Below are 19,494 nucleotides of genomic sequence, written 5' to 3' on the forward strand. Positions count from 1 at the left end.
TTTGAGTCTCTTTTATGTCTCATCACATTTAGAAAAATTGAAGCGTGAAAACTATACTACGATATAAAGCATATTAAACATTGTCTACGCTTGCCAAATGCGATAAAACTAATGTTTTATTTTAATTTTGGTATTCAATTCAAAGCAGTTTCACGCACATGAAGAATGATACAAGGTTTTGATAGTTTTCCGCCGTCTACATATGTATGTACAACAATGTTTTCCAATCTGCTGAATCATAATTAATCCATATTTTGGTAGTCAAGTAAATAAATATAAAAACATTTCCATATAATTAAAAATACTTAGTAGATAGAATGTAAGCAATTAAATACGCTATTTATAATATGTACGTAATTTGGAGTTTTTTTTTTAATTTTGGAAAACAGATTGAAAAACACTGATCTTCTTTGTATGTACATACGTATGTATGTAAAATTGAAACACTTAATCATCGAGCATGTGAAATTTGCGTATATTATTACTACCACACAATATTATTCATACAAATAAAGTCAAATTTGAATTATGCGATTATTACATCATAAATTTTAGTAGCAATAAAGCGAATTCGATCACTGAAAGTTTCATTTCTACTGATTTTCACCTACGTGTGGGTTAACTACTTAACTTTAAATAATAATCAACGTCTTTTACTCATTTTTGATGAGAAAAAAGTGAATTCACATAAACATGTGCACGCGACGCTCACCCACACTAAACTGATCCACCACGCTACGCGAATAAGTTGAGCTCACGATATTCAAACTTAACCCAGATTCTCCAAAAACAGTCCTGAACCGGCATCTACAATAGTTTTATATTAAATTAAAACTGAAAAAGCTCAATCCGTCGAATACAAAGCGAATGAGGTTAGAACGATTAATGTATCGAAGTCCTCGTGTCGTTTGTTCATGGCATTGACGTACTTGGCACACTCTTGATATTGGACTGATTTGAAATGTGGTACAAATGTCAACGAGTGTTCGGGACCTTCTGTGATCTATGGCGAATCGAAATTTTGACAGTGGACTCCAATCAATGAAATAAAATGTCATAATAGCGGTGTGCAATCATTGCGCTGAGAACAACCACTTGACGTTCAAGGTAAAGATGTGTCATTACCCTAATAATATTTTGGCATCCAACGACTCTATAAGTTTTATTTATTTCATTTTCAAAAGCTTCATTTTTTATGCCACACACTAGTATCTGCCTTAGATATTTAAGGACGTTTCTATGATCGAAATAGAAAAAAGAAGCATTTTTTAACGTTTATGTTTTTTTTTGAACCGCCGGAATGGAACGTTCAGCTGAAAATATTATATAAATTAAATTAACCGAAAGTTCCTTCCACTTACTTACAAGTTGCGTAACATATCACGTGTATAATATAAGATTCATCAATCCCAGACAGGGTTTTCAAAATAGCTATAAAAATTGAATAAATAAACCTGTACTTATAAGTAATACTTAATTTTTAATCATATCATAAAAATTTTACCAAATAATCATATATTATATGTACATACATATATGTATATGTATGTGGAATCTTTCAAATATTTTGAACGCATCCCTATTTTATTGTTTACTTGGGTTGCCAATCTATCTACATTAAAATAAAAAAAATGGTGTTTTCCATTTGTAATTTAATTAAAATCGTTTTGTGTCAGTGATAATAGAGTTGAACAATTTGACCATTCACTATAATTTGAATATTTTCAGAATATATTATATATATATATATATATGTATTTGCCTCGTACTAACATTTGAGAAAAGTCGGAAAAACATTTCTCATTTTCATTCATATGATTCGTTTGCAGCTCAGGTAATATAATTCGGCGAATCGCAATAAATTATTTCTCGAAATGCCGTTCCTACATCTACGTCTGTATACATCACCGTTTAGCCTCCATCTGCATTGCAGCAAAACGAAGCCACTTGATACTTATACAGGCCATGCGTTATTCTAAAAACCTTTTTCCCTTGCGCTATCAATAAGACCGAGATTATACGTAACGCAAATTTTTTACTATCACGCAACAGCCACAGGTGATGTTTACTAATATACGCAATAGTTGATCGCCTTCGGCGATCATCTGCGGATTTTTCGTTAAAAATAAAACAATCGGTAGGACTTCCTCGAAACGCGGATCCGCCGTATAGCTGGCCTGGTCCAGACCGAGAGCCGGCCAAGATCATTTTTAGAGTCCGGTCTGAGCAATCTTTAGATAGTTTACACTCCGCTGGCCGAAATAATTTTATACAATAGCTTCTCTCGAAAGACTTCGTGCAAAAATCCCAATCAAACGCTTATTATTATAGTTTTTTTTTTTTTACATAAAACGCTCATTCAAATGAAACAATTTACGTAATCGATTTGGATTTTTTTAATTCAATTAAAAAAAAAACAGTATTCATTTGTTTAATTTGTCACAGTAATTAATTAATTGGATCAACAAATGAATACAGATACGTGTTAGAGTTTCATTACAGCGGCTCTTTTACATATAACCTATGCATGAACTTTCAATAATAAATGTATAGACTAAACGAAATGACATTTTATTTGGTTTTATTAACACATTTTATTTGGTTACATTATTACAAACAATACGATTATATAAAACTAGTGGTTTTACCCGGCATCGCTCGGTATAAAAAATACAATATAAACCGCTTAAACATGGTTAATTCATTTGTTTTTTATTAAATTGAACGTCATGTCGATTCAACGAATCAAAACTTATATACATGCAATGTCTCGAAATTATAAATTAGATTTGCATAAGTAGCTCATGGCTGTCTTGCGATTCTTAAGGTGCGCTCGAATGGAAGGAAAAATCCACACGCGCGTTGAAATTTTCCTGATTTTCAGCGTATAAGCGTTTCACGTTTGAAAAATATTGTAATTGCAATTGGTACGCATGTATGTATGCATGCATGAATGTGTGTATTATATATGGGGGTTATGAACACTGGCACTGGCAACACCATTTTTATTGACAGGTTTTCCGAGGGTGCGCGGGAGGATTGAGAGGGGTGAAGCGGGGGGTGGGGGTTGGGGGTGGGGGTCGAGGGTTTGAGGGCACCTTGCTTGCGGACTGGCATCCCGGCTCGCGATGTTACAAGCAGGGGTTGAGTCTGAGAGCGTCGGCTGGTGCGGAAGTGCGGAAGGTGCGGAAGTGAGTGAGGGGCTCCGCGCCCGCTTCAGGCCGCATCACCGGCCGCGGCGCGTCGCAACGCCACACTACGCGCTCCGCTACGACTCCGATAGCGACACCGACACCAACACCAGCACGCGCTCGCACTCGTCTACACTCGACTGTTGGTCGATCGCCAGCCCGGGACTGAACCACCCCACCCCCACCCGCTACCCCCACTCTGCTAGACCCACCCTCTCACCCCACGCGCCCTTTCAAAACAAACGCGGTGGCATGGCGGGGTGTCGTGTCGTACTCTTCCTCGACTCGCCGACCCTCCCTCGTTATTACAATGCAATGCCCATCATCCATACATGCATACACACATACATATAGGTACATACGAATATGGCGAGGGTAGTTTTCCCTCGTGCTAATGACGAATGGCGATCTCTCTAATGGTCGCGCGCTGTATTGTGTGTGTCAATAATTATTCATTCAAATTAAATTTATTACAAACAAATGAATTTTATTTCGTATCACATTTTTGAAACTTTTCACAATTAATCTTCTATATATGTATATACTAGCTGAACCTGGCATGCGTTGTAATGCCATAATAACCATTTGCATTCCCGTTCCCGCTCCCGTTCCCGTTCCCGTTTTCATTTATCGGAATAAAAACGCAGGCAGCGGAAACGTTGATCGCGACGTGAAAACATTTGAAATTATAGCGTTGCAATGACACTTATTCCCGTTTTTACCGTTTCCGTACCCGTTTTTGGGCGATTTTTTCACAGTAATCCTCCCGGACATGCATACAACAAATCCTGAAAGTTCCATCGTAATCGCTTCAGTGGCTTAGGAGCCTATTCGAGACACACACACACACAGACATTCATTTATATATATATATATATATATATATATATATATATATATATATATATATATATATATATATATATATATATATATATATATATATATATATATATATATATATATATATATATATATATAATTCCCGTTCCCGTTCCCATTTATCGGAATAAAAACGCAGGCAGCGGAAACGTTGATCGCGACGCGAAAACATTTGAAATTATAGCGAATGACACTCATTCCCGTTTTTCCCATTTCCGTACCCGTTTTTGGGCGATTTTTTTTCACAGTGATCCTCCCGGACATGCATACAACAAATCCTGAAAGTTCCATCGTAATCGCTTCAGTGGCTTAGGAGCCTATTCGAGACACACACACACACACACAAACACACACACAGGCATTCATATTTATATATGTATATAGATATATAAAATTGAATGTTTGTCTGTCTGTCTGTCTGTCTCGAATTGGCTCCTAAACCACTGAACCGATTACGATGAAACTTTCAGGATTTGTTGTACGAGTATGCATGTCCGGAAATATTACTGTGAAAAAAAAATGGGAAAAAACGGGAACGGAAACGGGAAAAACGGTAATGAGTGTCATTGCAACGCAATAATTTTAAATGTTTTCGCGTCGCGAACCTGCGTTATTAGGGTAAAATAAAAAAATGAATAATTTCAAATGTGTTCGCTGCCTGCGTTTTTCCAACAAATGGGAACGAGAACGAGAACGGCAACGGGAACGGGAACGGGAACTGGAATTGCATGCGTTATTGTGGCATTGCAACGCATGCCGGGTTCAGCTAGTATATACATATATAAAATTGAATGTCTGTTTGTCTATCTGTCTGTCTGTCTGTCTCGTATAGGCTCCTAAACCACACAACCGATTACGATAGAACTTTCAGGATTTGTTGTATGCATATCCGGGAAACTTACTGTGAAAAAAAACGATAATTGATAATTGAATTCAAAAATTAAAAAAGAATAGGATAGGATACCTATAAGGGGAGGTACCATTTCCGGTAAATTTAAAAATTTGAAAAAAATTTACGCTATATCTGATTTCAGTAAACGATACTAAGTTTCAGTTCGATAGGACTAACGGTGTTCAAAAAATCCCCAAAATACACAGACACGAACACATTTTTTCTAGACCATGAAAGCGTGATCAGTGATCGATTCTGAGTTCGAATCAGTCAAAATGTCGCATGATCACAAAACTTCATCTATTGTTACATCATGGGGGCGCGGAGGGGCGAAGCCCTAAAAGGCAACTGATCATGGGGGCGAAGCCCTAAACGGCAATTGCTCATGGGGGCGTGGAGGGGCGAAGCCCTAGAAGGCAAAGGCTCAGGGGGGCGCCGAGGGCGAAGCCCTAGAAGGCAAATAAAAAAAAAAATTGATTTTTTTTTTTTTTTTTTTTTTTTTTTTTTTTTTAATTAAATGTTTACTATTAGCTTAGTCATGTTTAAGCGGTTTATATTATAAATACTGAGCGAAGCCGGGTAATACAGCTAGTACATAGATAAAGTAAAAAGAATTTGTGAATTTTATATACGAAACAAAATATTCAGTTTGAACGCAGTTAACAAATTGTTAATTGAAATGCGATAAACAAAAATATAAAGTAATCATTAATATAGAATCACAAAACTTCATCTATTGTATGCATAGATAAAATGTAAAAATTCAGATGACCAACCCATGACTATATCTATGTACATATTTGAGGAATATAAGAAAGTCACAAAACAAAATTTAATAATTAAACATACATACGCATATCACATATACCGGTTATGAGAGCGTTTTCGATACAAATTGAGTGCAAATGTAGGGAAACTTACACAATACAAAAGTTATACTTCCGGTTGTCTGATTTTGTTCGATTTTTTTTTATTACCTTAAATCACTATAAATATTATTCACAATAAATATCAAGAAGATAAAAATAATTTAAAAAGTCGAAATAAAATAATGAAATATTGTTTTACAAAAAAATACTACTTTCGGTTTACGAATTCTGACCAAAACCTTATCAAAGCTAAGATAGTACATAAAAATAAAAATATAAATTTTTAGCTAAATACGTTCAGGGTTGTGTAATGAATCGTGGTCACAACATTTTTGACCTTTCTAGGAGGAAAAAATCCCACTTCCGGTTTATTAAATTTCGCGATTTTTTTTATTTTCATCACATTAATACTTGATTTTTTTTTCGTGAAGCGCACACATGTTTAAAAGGTCGAAAAAAATAGTGGAAGAAAAATCGAACAAGAGTAAATTGCCACTTCCAGTTAATGGATGGTTACCAAATTTTTTACATAACTTGATATAAAGCTTAACCTTCTAGATATGTAATTTCAATAAACCAACGAGTTTCTGAGAAAAACCTAAAATAATCGGGATTCTCTGGAGCAGGGGTCCCCAACCTTTTTTGGAAATGGGCCGGTTCAGAGTTTTGAAATATATGGAAGGCCGGATGAAAAAAAATCTTATTGGACTCCAATTCAAACAAATTGGCATATATGTAGGCGCGGTCTCCGTGACGAGACAGAATGTTAAATTACAGAAAACGCAAATATCGGAAGGCAAAGATCGAAAATCGAAAGATCTTCTCTTTTCCTCCGGTATTAATGTGCGCGCGCAGAATACGGGAGGAAAAGCATGTTCCTCTTGTTCCTGTTGTATCCTGCTCGCGCAAATTAAGTGAGTGTGTACCGTTAACCATGCACCATTTTTTTTTATCTTTCGACTTAAGATCTTTCGATTTTCGATCTTTGCCTTCCGATATTTGTGTTTTCTGTAATTTAACATTCTGTCTCGTCACGTAGACCCATGTAGGCGCACCGACATCTCAGCGCAAACAAACTTAGCGCCGACCTATCGGCGCAGACAACTCAGCGCAACGACAACTCAGCGGATGACAATTCAGCGAATGGACTATTCAGCGCAAAATCAATTTTTTCAATAAGTTTCAAATGCGTTTTCAAAAATAATTACTGTATTGATATTGTCGGTCATATCTACATGATAATTTCATAAATGCGAATAAATTTATTTGATACTCTTTGTGCCTTGAAATATTACGCAAGCAGGGTTTCTCAACTAAGGCCGCAAAAATATATTTTAAAAATATAAGCAGGGTTTCTAAACCGGGCACAAAGGCACAAAGAGTATCAAATAAATTTATTCGCATTTATGAAATTATGGCTGAATACTTTTTAATCTTTTTTTCCTTCCAAGAATTGGCGGAAAATTAAGGTATATTTCATTTATCAATTTGTGAATTTGATTTTCTGTTTTTTTCTAAATATGTATTATTATAAGGTTTTTATTTTCTATATTTAAAGAGGGCTGTCACCTACATAGCCCCCTCTGGCTACGGATCGTGATCTACTGTATGCATTTATGTATACGTCTCTCGTTGTTAGTAGATATTTTGATGTGGTTTCGTTATGATAAATAGAGGTCAGTTTATAATCAATTTGGGATGAAATAATACAAACGATGGTTTGCATCCAACTGAAAAGATTTTTGAATGAAATATTTAAAGATTTTCATAATTTATAAAACTAATTCAATCTGCTTATTACTTATTTTTTGTTTGTAGAAAATATAAATAATTATTAAAATTGTTGATAGAATTAAAAAGCACAGTAATTTCTAAAAAAAACTTCAAGTCGAAGGCTTTAGAATGTGGCGCATTGAAAAAAATTACGGTTTTTTATTTTGTTCACGTTGTAAACCACAATTAAATGATATGTAGTTTTATGATTTGGCCAATAGAGCCATTTTCACACTGTCGGAAAAATAACTGGAAAATAGCAAAAACTCATTCAAAAAATAGTATGATAACAATAAATTGAACGAATGATTTATTATTATTACGATATTTGAAAATTTAATATAAAATTTCGAAAGAGACTTCGTAAGTATGTAAGGTTGGTTGGTAACATCGAAAACAAATCAAAGTTTCTATGGAGACGATTCGATATACATATATATTTTTTTATTCAAATAAATTTAATAAAAAAACAAATGAATACTTACTATTAGATTCGCCATGTTTAAGCTGTTTATATTACAAACACTGAGCGAAGCCGGGTAAAACAACTAGTGTATTATATTAGTCGATAAATAAGTTTACATGGATATCACGAAATTGTTTGTTCAAAAATGGGGTTTAATTGATTTGTATCGCCTAGTAGTGGTCAATAATATTATTAGTATACATACCTACATATGGTACATCATGCTTTTTTAAATAGAGTATTTAAATTGAAATTTGTTTGAAAACTATTTTTCTAGTCATACTGAAGCATGGATCTCTCTAATATCATTTTGGTTTAATTTGAAAAAAAAAATGCATTTTTAAATACAAGTCAACCTTCTTATAACGCAATAGATCTGTTTTCTGAGAAAACGAAAATTAAAGTAATAAAGGTTTTTTATTCAACAAAAGGTCGTACAAGATTTATAAAAGGGGGTCATAAACGATTCAGCTCTTTGGGGGTGCATTTAAATTTTAAATTTTAAAGGACTTGTTTATTGCATAGATAGTAGCATGAAAAGTCACTTCCTTAATTTGTTTAGTTATGCTTAGTCAGCAGCGGTTTACCATACATGAAAATAAGCGCGCGCTTAGGGCCTTCGTATCTTGGGGGCCCCGAAATGGTCCTTTGCTACCAAAATTTACAACTTTCAAATTATTATCATTGTCCACAATACGTTCGTAAACCAAGAATAAATGAAATTAATACCTATTTTACATAGAATTTTAAAATAGTACCTATTTTATTTCAAAAACTGCTAGTGTTTCAAAGTACAAATAATAAATAAATAAAAAAAATATGGTTTTGTTAAATTCTAATGAAAAACCATATACTGAAAAGCATGGTAAAAAACGATGATAGCATTTTTTACTCTTGGGGGCCTCAAAATTTGGAATGCGCTTGGGGCCCCCTATTTACTTGATTCGCCACTGTGCTTAGTCCAATCGTGCATGTAAAATTAAAATAGAAAGAACTAAAATATATTTATCTCAAACAAACACTATTGTAAATAATGTATTTAAATGTCATAAATTAAAACATGTATGTGTATATATGGAATTAAATTCGTCCAGATAAGGAGGGGGCATCGCACCCATGGCACCCTCCATCTCCCTGGATCTACCTATGTGACCTCACAGGAAAAAATTGGAAGCTGACAAATTGAGAAAACATCGAGGTAGATCTGGGAGCTTCTTTAAATTATCCGCTTGCCAAAACTTCATTTCCATACATGAAGGAGATGATTGCCCCTATCGTCCATATGTATATCATTGAGTTGCGGCTTTAGAATTTTGAAAAGAGATAAACAATGTGATTTAAATTTATATCATTTTTAAAAGATGATAAACTTTAGTAATTTATAAATAGATAGTATGCTTGGTTCTGTAATAGACTTGTTTATTATTGCAAAAACTCCGCCTTGAGTAAATCCAAACCTATATTTTTTTACATGCTATGGCCGTAATAAAAATAAAATTTCGACCAATTCAAAGACAGCGCGCCTTTTAACGTAGCAAGAAGTGTTTGACATTTGTGGCCGTGACGGCCGGTACGGGTTTGTTTTGAATTTACTTTTCAATTACATTTTATTTTACCAATTATCAACAGCTTACCACGGTAATTTTCATCTGACAGCTTTCGTCTGTTCGAGATGTCGAGTCTGCGCGCAATTTCGTTATGTGGAGTGCGCAGTTTTGGTTGCGAAGAAGCTGACCGACAACGAGTCGGTTTCAGTCGTCCTCTTACTCTGATCCTCGGAGAAAATGGCTGCGGAAAGACTACCCTGCTAGAAGCTCTCAAATTTGCCTTGTGCGATGAACTGCCACCGAATGCAGACCATGGACGAAGCTTCGTGCATGATCCCACATTGCACCGTAACAGAGAAACTAGGGCTCAAATACGGCTAGAGGTACACTGTATTAATATAACTATGTATATATATATATATATTATGAAACATGCTCCAAATGAATCAACAAACATTATTATGTCTAGTATTGTAAAGGCAAAAAATTGTACAAAAAGTATTCATGAACTCGTACTATGATCTGTATGTTGAGACAAATATTGAAAATATATTTCCATATCTATGAATTATTTTGTAGTGTTTATATGTATCTACTACCTCTGAAATTAATTAATTTTATTCCATCACTACAGTTCACTGATAGTAACAATGCAAGATATCTCGTGATACGGTCGATGCAAGCTCAATTGAAGCAAAAAAAAATGCAATTCCAACGTTTGGATCATTGCGTCCAAACCTACAATGAAAATGGTGAAATTGTTGAAATTAGTGGTCGTTGTGGAGATACAAATAACACAATCACCAGTATCCTTGGTATGTTTATTATACCTGACAAATGCATAGTTATATTTTATCAACTACCATTCTGTGACAAACTTTCTGTTTGAATATAAAATGTTACTTTTAGTTAAAAACCGCATATAATTTAAAAATTTATAGGTGTGTCGAAAGCGATTCTAAATAGTGTCATATTCTGTCATCAAGAAGATTCCAATTGGCCCCTGGATGAAGGCAAAAAGTTAAAAGAACGTTTTGATGCTATATTTGATGCAACAAAATATAACAAATGCTTTGAATACATCAAAAAAATGAGAAAACAGTATGCAATTGATATTAAACTCTTGGGTGCGGTTTTTATATTTTAATTCTAATTGAATTGAATTTCTTAAATTGCGTGCTATCTAATGAAATTGACCACTTATTTCGCAGACCAAGAAGTCAGATTTTGCAGTGAAAAAAAGACTGAATTTGAATACAAGAAACAGAAACAGATTGGCTACGAAGAAAAAATTTCAAATGCTCAAGATAAACTTCGTGAACTCCAAACAACATTAGATCCTATATATAAAAGATTAAATGAAATAGAAAGTATCGAAAAAAATTATGTGAAATTCAAATCCGAACAAGAAATGGCAAAAGCTGGGTATATAAATTTTTAAATTTTGTAAGCTATACAAAATAAATATTAACTGTATTAACATTCATTTGTAATTCAAGGTTAAAAAATTGCATAAAGCGACAAACTGAACTGAAAAATATTATTAAAATCGTGTATACTGGATCAGAAGGAATGTTACGGAGTGAAATCGGTAAAAATATGAATTCTAATTATCTATTGCAATTAATGAAATAATTTTAGTTCACTAACAAATGAATTCAGCTCATAATGTGAATATGTATGTACATATATATAAATATCATTGTTTGTCTTTGTCATATGCGTTCCTATACCATTCAACTTTGAAATAAAGATTGCGATAAAACTTACATGAGTTATTATGTGCATGCCCGCGATGGTTTCTGTTTCTGTTTCGGTTTCTGTAAAAAACTCGCCCAAAAACGGGAAACGGGAACACTTCAATAAACAGAATGCAGCCAATATATACCAGTTACATTTTCATTAATACTTGGGCCATATTACATGTATTAATTGGCTTAATGGTCCCCAAAATAATCGACCAAATCTAGATATTTGCTTCAAAACAAGTGAAATACGACCAAAATGCAGCCAACACGTTTTTTCCCATTTTTATACATTTCGCAAATAATTTCAATATTTCAATAAACACGTAGTAAAAATTCATAGTTTGTACTGTTTTTTCATATCATTATGATCCTTATCATCGTTTAATAATTTTTTGTCCTGAGAATATCGCTATATATAAGAGTAAAATCAAATTTCATAGAAAAACGCAAATGCAGCTTTTTTTTTTGTCGCTCACTGTATGTATATGTACATACATACATACATACATTTTACAAAATACATTAGAAATTGCAATACAGTTGAAAGTACGAACGTCTAGAACTTAATACGTATAAATTTAGATTTTCGTTATTTAAATTTTAGAATCTTTTCTGGTAAACTTAACCAAAAGAGAAGCAACTCTGAACAATGCCTACGAAAATTTGGAGAAATATAAAAAAAATGAAATAAACATAAACAAGAAAATATCTGTGAACGATATGAAGAAAAGTGAACTCTTCACTTTGGAAGGACAGAACCAAGAAAAAACATCAACGAGAAATGAACAATTACTTCGTGTTGCGAAATTCGCAGGTAAACTATATGCGTTTATTTTTTGTGATTAATATACTCATATAAAAATGTTATTAGCGTTTACGTGTCCATTTCTGAAAACATTTAAAATATGATAACTTGAATCCTGGAGAAATGAGTCCATCAACCGCTGATATATGATTGAATTTCAGTTACTAGATCTGTAACTTATGCATACATATGAAAAATACATATTAGTTGTTTTTGTTTTTGTTTTAGAAATAACCACTCCTGATAAAATTGAAGAAGATTCTGATGCCGATTTTCTCACTGAATCTGTTCGAAAGAATTTAAATAATTTACAAACTGGACTGAAGGAATCCATGACAAATGCTGATGTAGAAGAAAGGCAATTACAGAAAGATGTTGACAACTGTCGAGATATACTTGTATGTTTGATTTTTTACACATATTAAAATATAAGTTCCTATTATTAAATTGTATGATATTCACAGACGAGACACAATGAAACAATACTTGGCAGAAAAAAAGAATATAACAACACAAATACACAAGCGAAAAAATTGGAAATTGACATATCTAATGCTAATGTATCCAAATCAAAGCTGGAGAATATGAAAGAACGGATGGATTCATGTGACAAGTAAAATATAAGTTTTTTTTTATTTAAACTTGTCATATTTACCAAATTTAATATCACCTCAATTCTAGGAACTTTCAAGACATCTCTAAAGAATTTAATGTTGTTGAATGTGAATCAGTAATAAGTAATGAAGAATCTCAGATCAGTAAACTGGAATTCAATTTAGAAGATTTAGACAAAACTGTAAATTCATTTTTGCATTTCATTATTAATATTGAACATATAATATATAAGTCATAAATATGTGTGTATATTATATTTTTATTTCCATTATTTTCTAGATAAGCGTATTACAAACTCAAAATACTAAAAGAACAGAAATTGGTATTCAGAGCGAGTCGCTCATTTCAAAGCAAAAAGATTTTAACCGTATTAAAAATAAGAACAAAGATGCTATGATTGAATTAATTGGAAGCAACATTCCTGATAAAAAATATAAAATAGTATTCAAAGAATGTCAAAATAATTTAAAAAGTGAAGTTGATAATTTTAATAAACAACTTAAGAAAAAACAGCATGAGGTATTAATTACATTATCTGATAAAGTACGTTCGTATTCGCATATATAAAATCAAAAAAACTTTATATATTCTAGATAGCATCTTTAGAAGCTGGACGAGTTCATCAAAAAAATGAACTAGATCAAAAGAAAAAAGATCTGTCACATGGAGAAGAAGAACTTTATAAGTATTGTAAAACATCCAGCCTTGAAAATACACTTACAAAAATTGACGCTGATATCAATAAATTTCAAGTATACCTTTATATATGTAAATTATAATATGAAAATTTCAACAATAGTTATTCAAACGTATATAATATTTACTTTTTATTTTCAGGATCAAAAATTAGAATTATCTTCATCTGAGTTTGTCATAAAAAGATTTATAGATAAACTCAAAGATGAATCACCATGTTGCCCTTTATGTCATAGGGGTTTTGAAGGACAAAAAGATGTTAGTATATATACATTGATAATTGCAACTTAAGAAATATTGTATAAAAATGATAGTGTGCTTATTTGTTGTTTGCCGCTTATAAAGGTTTCAGAATTGATTGATGAGTTGCAAGATAAAATTCGAAATGTTCCGAAAAATTTAGAATCTGTTTTGGATCGACTCTCGAAACTTGTCTCAGAAAGAGACCAACTTGTTAGCTTGCGACCCCTCAGTACAAAAATTAAACAATTAAAAAATGAAGATATACCCTCGTTGGAAAAAAAACTAGAAAAAACCGACACGGTAATTTGTCCTTTCATGATGACTTAAATTTTAAGACAATAGTTTAAAAAAAAAAATATATATATATATATATATATATATATATATATATATATATATATATATATATTGTTTAGGATATTCAATTGGCTCGAGATATTGTTGAAGAACTCATGATGTCCATGATGGATCCAGAAAACAAACTATCGCTGGTCGAATCTTTACTCCCAGACATGCCTTTATTAGATCAACTAGGACAAGAAATATCAACAATGAAATCAGAAGTATGTAATTCTTATATACATACATATATAGATATTTCTAGTTTTACTAAATTGCATTATACAAAAATAATGCAAGTGTACAGTTTTTTAATCGAGCATTCAATGTTTTCAAACCTTTTTAGATTGGTAAGTTAGAACTTCAGCTGGGGTCTACAGATATAGACATGACTTTAGAAGAAGCAAACACCAAACAAAATGATTTGAAACAGAAGATATCTCAATTACGATTATCTATGAAATCAAATCAAATAAAATTGAAAAAGCACGATGAAAAACTCAATATTGCTAGGGAAAAGAAAAACCGCGCCAAAGAAGAATATTTACAAGCACAAGCCATGGTTTTAAAATACACCATTTTATTTTTAATATATTAAAAATATTGTTTGTAGTTTATTACTAACTTCTTCTTACTTTTTAAATATAAAATCTCAACAGGTTCAAGAACTTTGTTCACTTCAAACCAGATATGATGAAATAATGGACACAAAAACAAAATTGCAATTGGAAATAGATTCTTTGAATGAATCCTCTGCAAGTTTGAAAAATGATTTAGTAAACGCCGAACAAAAGAAAAAGAACACAATAAAGGATACACGGTTGTGATCATTTTAATAAACTTCGGTTTTCTCCATAAATGAATAATTTATAATAATTTTTACTTATTTCATGTTGCAATTTTAGTGCTAATATTGATAAACAACGAAAACGCGTCAATGAACTCGATAAAATGTTTAATACCATTCTTGGATTCAATAAAGAAATAGATGATCATAAATCTAAAAATATATTGGAAGAATTGAAACTGTTAAAGGAAGTTCTCGAAAATTTGCACAGAGAGAAGGAAGAAATTGTTATTAAAATTAAAAATGAGACAAATAACATTGATCAAATTAAGAATGATATTTCAAATCAAAAAGTAATTCTTACTATTCTTCTTGTGGTTATTATACAATTTTATAAATTTGATGCATCCTTTGTGTCTGTTCTTTGTATTTAGATTAATAAACGGGATTTGGAAGATAACTTGAATCTTAAAAAATGTGAAAAGGAACAACTGAGTCTTGAGGAACAGATTCGAAAATTTGAAGACAAAATGGGTGAACTGAATCATAGAGCATTAACAGCTGAAAAAGAAAAACTTCTACGTTCGGAGAATACTGCCATGCTCGATAAGGCTAGCACAGAAGGAGAAATTAAACAATTACAGGTATTTTCTAATTTTACATGATATGAATATCATACATATATATATACGCATTAGATTCAATACATATGTTAATTTGTAGGAGTCTGTAAAGCAAACAAAAATGGAACTGATGCAAACTCAATATAAAAATGTCAATGAAAAATATCGCAAGAAATTCTATGAATTGCAACTGTTAAAATCTGCAGAAAAAGATATTAAAGACTATGCTTTTGCTATGGATTGCTGTCTGATGAAATATCACAAAGACAAAATGAAAAAGATCAATTCCAGCATTAGGTTGTTAATCTTTATAATAAATTAGTAGTCGATCTTTGACTTTTACTTTTACTTCATGATTTCTCTTCAGGGACATGTGGCGAAATATATACAGAGGAAACGACATTGATTATATAGAAATAAAAACTGATGAAAGTACTTCAAATACAACAACTGGAAATAGAAGAGTGTATGATTACAGGTATGAATAATTTTAAATATAATAATTCAACATTCGACACATTACCTTTAAAAATAAAATTAATTTAAATTCAAATTAGAGTGGTTCAGCATAGAAACGATGTAGAAATTGATATGAGAGGTAGATGCAGTGCGGGTCAAAAAGTTTTGGCCTGTTTGATTATACGTATGGCTTTGGCTGAAAGTTTCAGTAACAGGTAATAATATATGTATACATTATATATATTATATTATGGATTATGCAATTCAAAATTAAAATATATGTGTTCAATATTGTTACAGGTTTGGTGTTCTTGCACTCGACGAGCCAACCACAAATTTGGATCGCGAAAACATTGCCAGTCTGTGCAGTGCTTTGAAAGAGATGGTTATGACACGAATGAAACAAAACAACTTCTTGTTTATAATCATAACGCACGATTCAGAATTTTTAACATCTCTGGGAAGTATTGATAAACTCACCCACTACTATAGGGTAACGAGGAATCAGGAAGGAAAGTCTAGGATATCAAAAGAAAGAATGCCTTAATGAGTTTTTTTTATGTATATGAAATACTTTTATAAAAAAAATTGCATAAGGCTGTTTATTAATACCTAAAATTAAAATGTAATACACATGTTTTCTTTTTGTTTTGATTAATTGTGAACGCCGAAGCAAAACTATCATAATTATTTTAGTGAATTCAAAATTTCTACTAGGGGTGAAGAAATGTTTTCGACATTTATAGTAAATAAGTTTTCATCCTGCAAAGTAGCTGCCGACACACCCAACTGATCTGCTATAGACATTGGAGGGAATATTTGATAAAAACATTTTTGAAAATATGGTATTAATTCTTCCGTCAGTAGGTTACAACATAAAACTAAATGTTCTCTTTCAGCTTGAGAAAAACCTTGTTGCTCCCTATTGTAATACCCTACTAACGCCCGTACCACATTTTTTAACGATTGTGAAATTTCATTCAAAATCTTAGTTGCCAAACACAATGGTGCGGTAACTCTCAGTGTATTCATGGCGCACAGTATACTATTGCAATATTCTCCCAGAGGATAAAAATCTAATATACTTTCAGGCGGACTATTCTGATGTTGATCTGAATCGGCCAAATTTTTTCTAGCTATCTTTGACTGATTTAAAGCTTTGTAAGATTTCATCTCCGATTCAAAGTGCATGTCGGCTTTATAAAGAGCTTTTGAAAAGTCGTTTGCAATAATATTACGGAAGAGAGGAGCAATAACACCACGCATATCCGCCCCGACTCGACCAAATGACAGACAAAGATACATGCATTGATTGAATAGAGGCTCGAATGACGCTTCATCTTCTTGCCCCACATTTTTTTCCAAAGTAGATAACAAGCGATCGACCTAAAAACAAATTCATTTAATACTTCACGTTCATATTTGATTTTGATTACTTGAAATGTGTCACATACTTTTTCCTTCAGCCAGCAAGAAAGAGCAGCTATTCCGTTTAAATCATCACCTTTATGTTTGGATCCTTGGATATCGGATAAAAATATGGCTTTGTGTTGGGTTAAAATATTAAATAGGTGTATTCTGTGTAATTCTACAATCTTCCGCAAGTGCTTTTCATCTATAAATTACAAATAAAACATGATCGATCGGAAATAAAAATAAAAATTATACAAGGCCAAAAAATTATAAAACTTACTTTCATCATAGGCAGCCTCTGTCAAAGTATTGTCAAACCAATTACCTCTAGCTTTCAAAAAGTGAAGCTGCAATCCATCACTTATATTGCGCAATTTATTATACTTATAATGCATATTATTTTCATATTCTCGTAAACCGGTATTTGCCTCGTCAACTGTTGACTCGTATACCACATTGGCTCTTCTTAAATAACCTAAAACCTACAAAATTCGTGAAATTTAGAAAATATAAAAAATTCGATAATATAGTATTTAGTTGGAAAAAATATTTTATATGTGTTAATTTAAATACTTGAAGACATTGTGGTAGTGGCAAATCATATCTTAATTGATTGAAGAGATGAAGAAGAGTTTCGAACCACAGTTTTGTAACTTCCGCAGATGTATTCTGTAATTACAATATGTACAATACATTCTCATTGAGGAATATAATCATAGCTTGAAAATGCTTATAAGATTGCGCTTTCGAATAGATATTGTAGCGTGGGCAAAGAGGAGCCACAGGTTAATTGCATTCGGAGGTTATATGCCGCCTAAAGTGCATTCGGAAGTGGACAATGTAGACCCCGAAATTAGGCCGAGCAGCATCCCCGGCAGTTCCCAGAATACGGTCTCACGGTTCGTGCCTGAGATCGTGAGACCGTACGTGACTTAAACAATCGGTAAACAAACGGGTCGAAGACGCTACAGTGAGCAACCTGTCTTTTAATAAGAAGTAAACTTGGCATGGTGGATCATTCTGGAACGAGCGCTGGCTGCGCGTGGACCTCCTTAATCAATTAATAAATGCTGTGAAGCGACTTTAGCCTTTCATTTGGATCCTCCACCCGCCCTTACGCAACAATATTGAATAATATTATTAAGTACATTTCTCCAAACATACTTGAATTTGAGCTAAATCACTGTATTTCTGTGACAGATTATGAATATGTGTAAAAAGATCGAAAGCTTTTTCATAATCGGCACAGTTAAGGGCTGCTTGCATTTGATTTGGCAATTCTATAATTTCCAGTACTTGTTCATTTTGATCTTTTATTTGGTCATAAATTCTAAAACATAAAAAATACTGAAGTGTAATAATTGAAATTCGGAATAATTCATGAACATGTATAGAACTATTGTCACACCGTCTTTCCTTCATAATGTCGTTAGATAATGATGACAATCTTTCGCATTCAGCTGTGAATTTTGGTATCTTTTCTAACAGTTCATTCAATGCTGTTTTTGATTTTTTGAAATCTTCCAAAATCTTGTTCGAGCATTCTGCAGTTTCGACAAATGTTCTATAATTAGTTAAAGCCAACTCTTGCGTTTGCTCAGTCAATGCTTTCATCTCATCATTTAGAACAGCGGGTTCAGCCAAGATTTGTTCAAATGTCATATTTCCAAGTTTTAACAAATATTCACATACTTCTGGATCGTCTTCAGAAATTTCTGCAATATAAATAAATAATTAAGAAAGCATAAAGTACAAAATTCAATTAAATGAATCAACAAGAATGCAAAGATATGTTTCGAAAACTTATTTTATAAATAAATAAAACACAAATATACCATCAGAAGACTCGGGAGATATTATTTTAAGTATAGTTCCAAATTTTGAATCCATTTTAAAATATCGAACGACAAATAGATTTTGCAGCCAACAGTGCACTTTCTGACAGCTGTCAAATTTACGGTTTGGTCTCAATGCTTAATTTGTGTACCACTACCAATTCAAATCTACGTAATGATTGTCAATTATTATAAAGACACTTACATATTTAAATAAGTTCCAATTTTTAGTGCCACACACACACACATTCAATCTAATAGGGGTGGGGGTTAAACGCATTGGTCTTTTTTGAATTCAATAAATGCCCATA

At 32.4% G+C, this 19,494-nt stretch overlaps 3 protein-coding genes across 7 annotated transcripts in view; 1 reads left to right on the forward strand and 2 right to left on the reverse strand.

Annotated features, from left to right (window-relative positions):
- Positions 1 to 3,350, reverse strand: part of dlg1 (MAGUK family member discs large 1) — a 66,688-nt gene extending 63,338 nt beyond the window's left edge. For 2 of the 4 annotated variants that reach the window (XM_077427868.1, XM_077427865.1), the window contains exon 1: positions 3,099 to 3,350. In XM_077427868.1, the coding sequence (XP_077283994.1) occupies positions 3,099 to 3,117 (19 nt within the window). In that variant the 5' untranslated portion in view covers positions 3,118 to 3,350. The remainder of the gene's footprint in view (positions 1 to 3,098) is intronic. The other 2 variants (XM_077427866.1, XM_077427864.1) reach the window with 1 other exon arrangement.
- A 6,224-nt stretch (positions 3,351 to 9,574) lies between these two features.
- On the forward strand, positions 9,575 to 16,574 carry rad50 (DNA repair protein rad50). 2 transcript variants are annotated; one of them, XM_077427862.1, is made up of 23 exons: positions 9,575 to 9,649; positions 9,730 to 10,003; positions 10,255 to 10,435; positions 10,562 to 10,747; positions 10,832 to 11,045; positions 11,120 to 11,211; positions 11,973 to 12,182; positions 12,402 to 12,571; positions 12,638 to 12,786; positions 12,855 to 12,969; positions 13,068 to 13,307; positions 13,382 to 13,540; positions 13,626 to 13,742; positions 13,830 to 14,027; positions 14,144 to 14,290; positions 14,413 to 14,628; positions 14,726 to 14,886; positions 14,972 to 15,206; positions 15,288 to 15,497; positions 15,577 to 15,773; positions 15,844 to 15,954; positions 16,034 to 16,150; positions 16,236 to 16,574. In XM_077427862.1, the coding sequence occupies exons 2-23, from the start codon at positions 9,746 to 9,748 to the stop codon at positions 16,480 to 16,482; spliced, it is 3,930 nt and encodes a 1,309-aa protein (XP_077283988.1). In that variant the 5' UTR covers positions 9,575 to 9,649; positions 9,730 to 9,745; the 3' UTR covers positions 16,483 to 16,574. The 2 variants fall into 2 exon arrangements, with proteins under 2 accessions (XP_077283988.1, XP_077283989.1); XM_077427863.1 differs by having other exon boundaries at positions 9,578 to 9,643.
- On the reverse strand, positions 16,463 to 19,353 carry Cog8 (conserved oligomeric Golgi complex subunit 8). The gene is made up of 7 exons (XM_077427870.1): positions 19,184 to 19,353; positions 18,757 to 19,063; positions 18,513 to 18,678; positions 17,922 to 18,017; positions 17,629 to 17,830; positions 17,390 to 17,550; positions 16,463 to 17,321 (listed from the first exon to the last, which is right to left on the reverse strand). The coding sequence occupies exons 1-7, from the start codon at positions 19,236 to 19,238 to the stop codon at positions 16,623 to 16,625; spliced, it is 1,686 nt and encodes a 561-aa protein (XP_077283996.1). The 5' UTR covers positions 19,239 to 19,353; the 3' UTR covers positions 16,463 to 16,622.
- Between the last annotated feature and the right edge of the window lie 141 nt (positions 19,354 to 19,494).

The sequence above is a fragment of the Arctopsyche grandis genome, chromosome 3 (genome assembly GCF_051622035.1).
Source record: "Arctopsyche grandis isolate Sample6627 chromosome 3, ASM5162203v2, whole genome shotgun sequence".
NCBI lineage: Eukaryota > Metazoa > Arthropoda > Insecta > Trichoptera > Hydropsychidae > Arctopsyche > Arctopsyche grandis.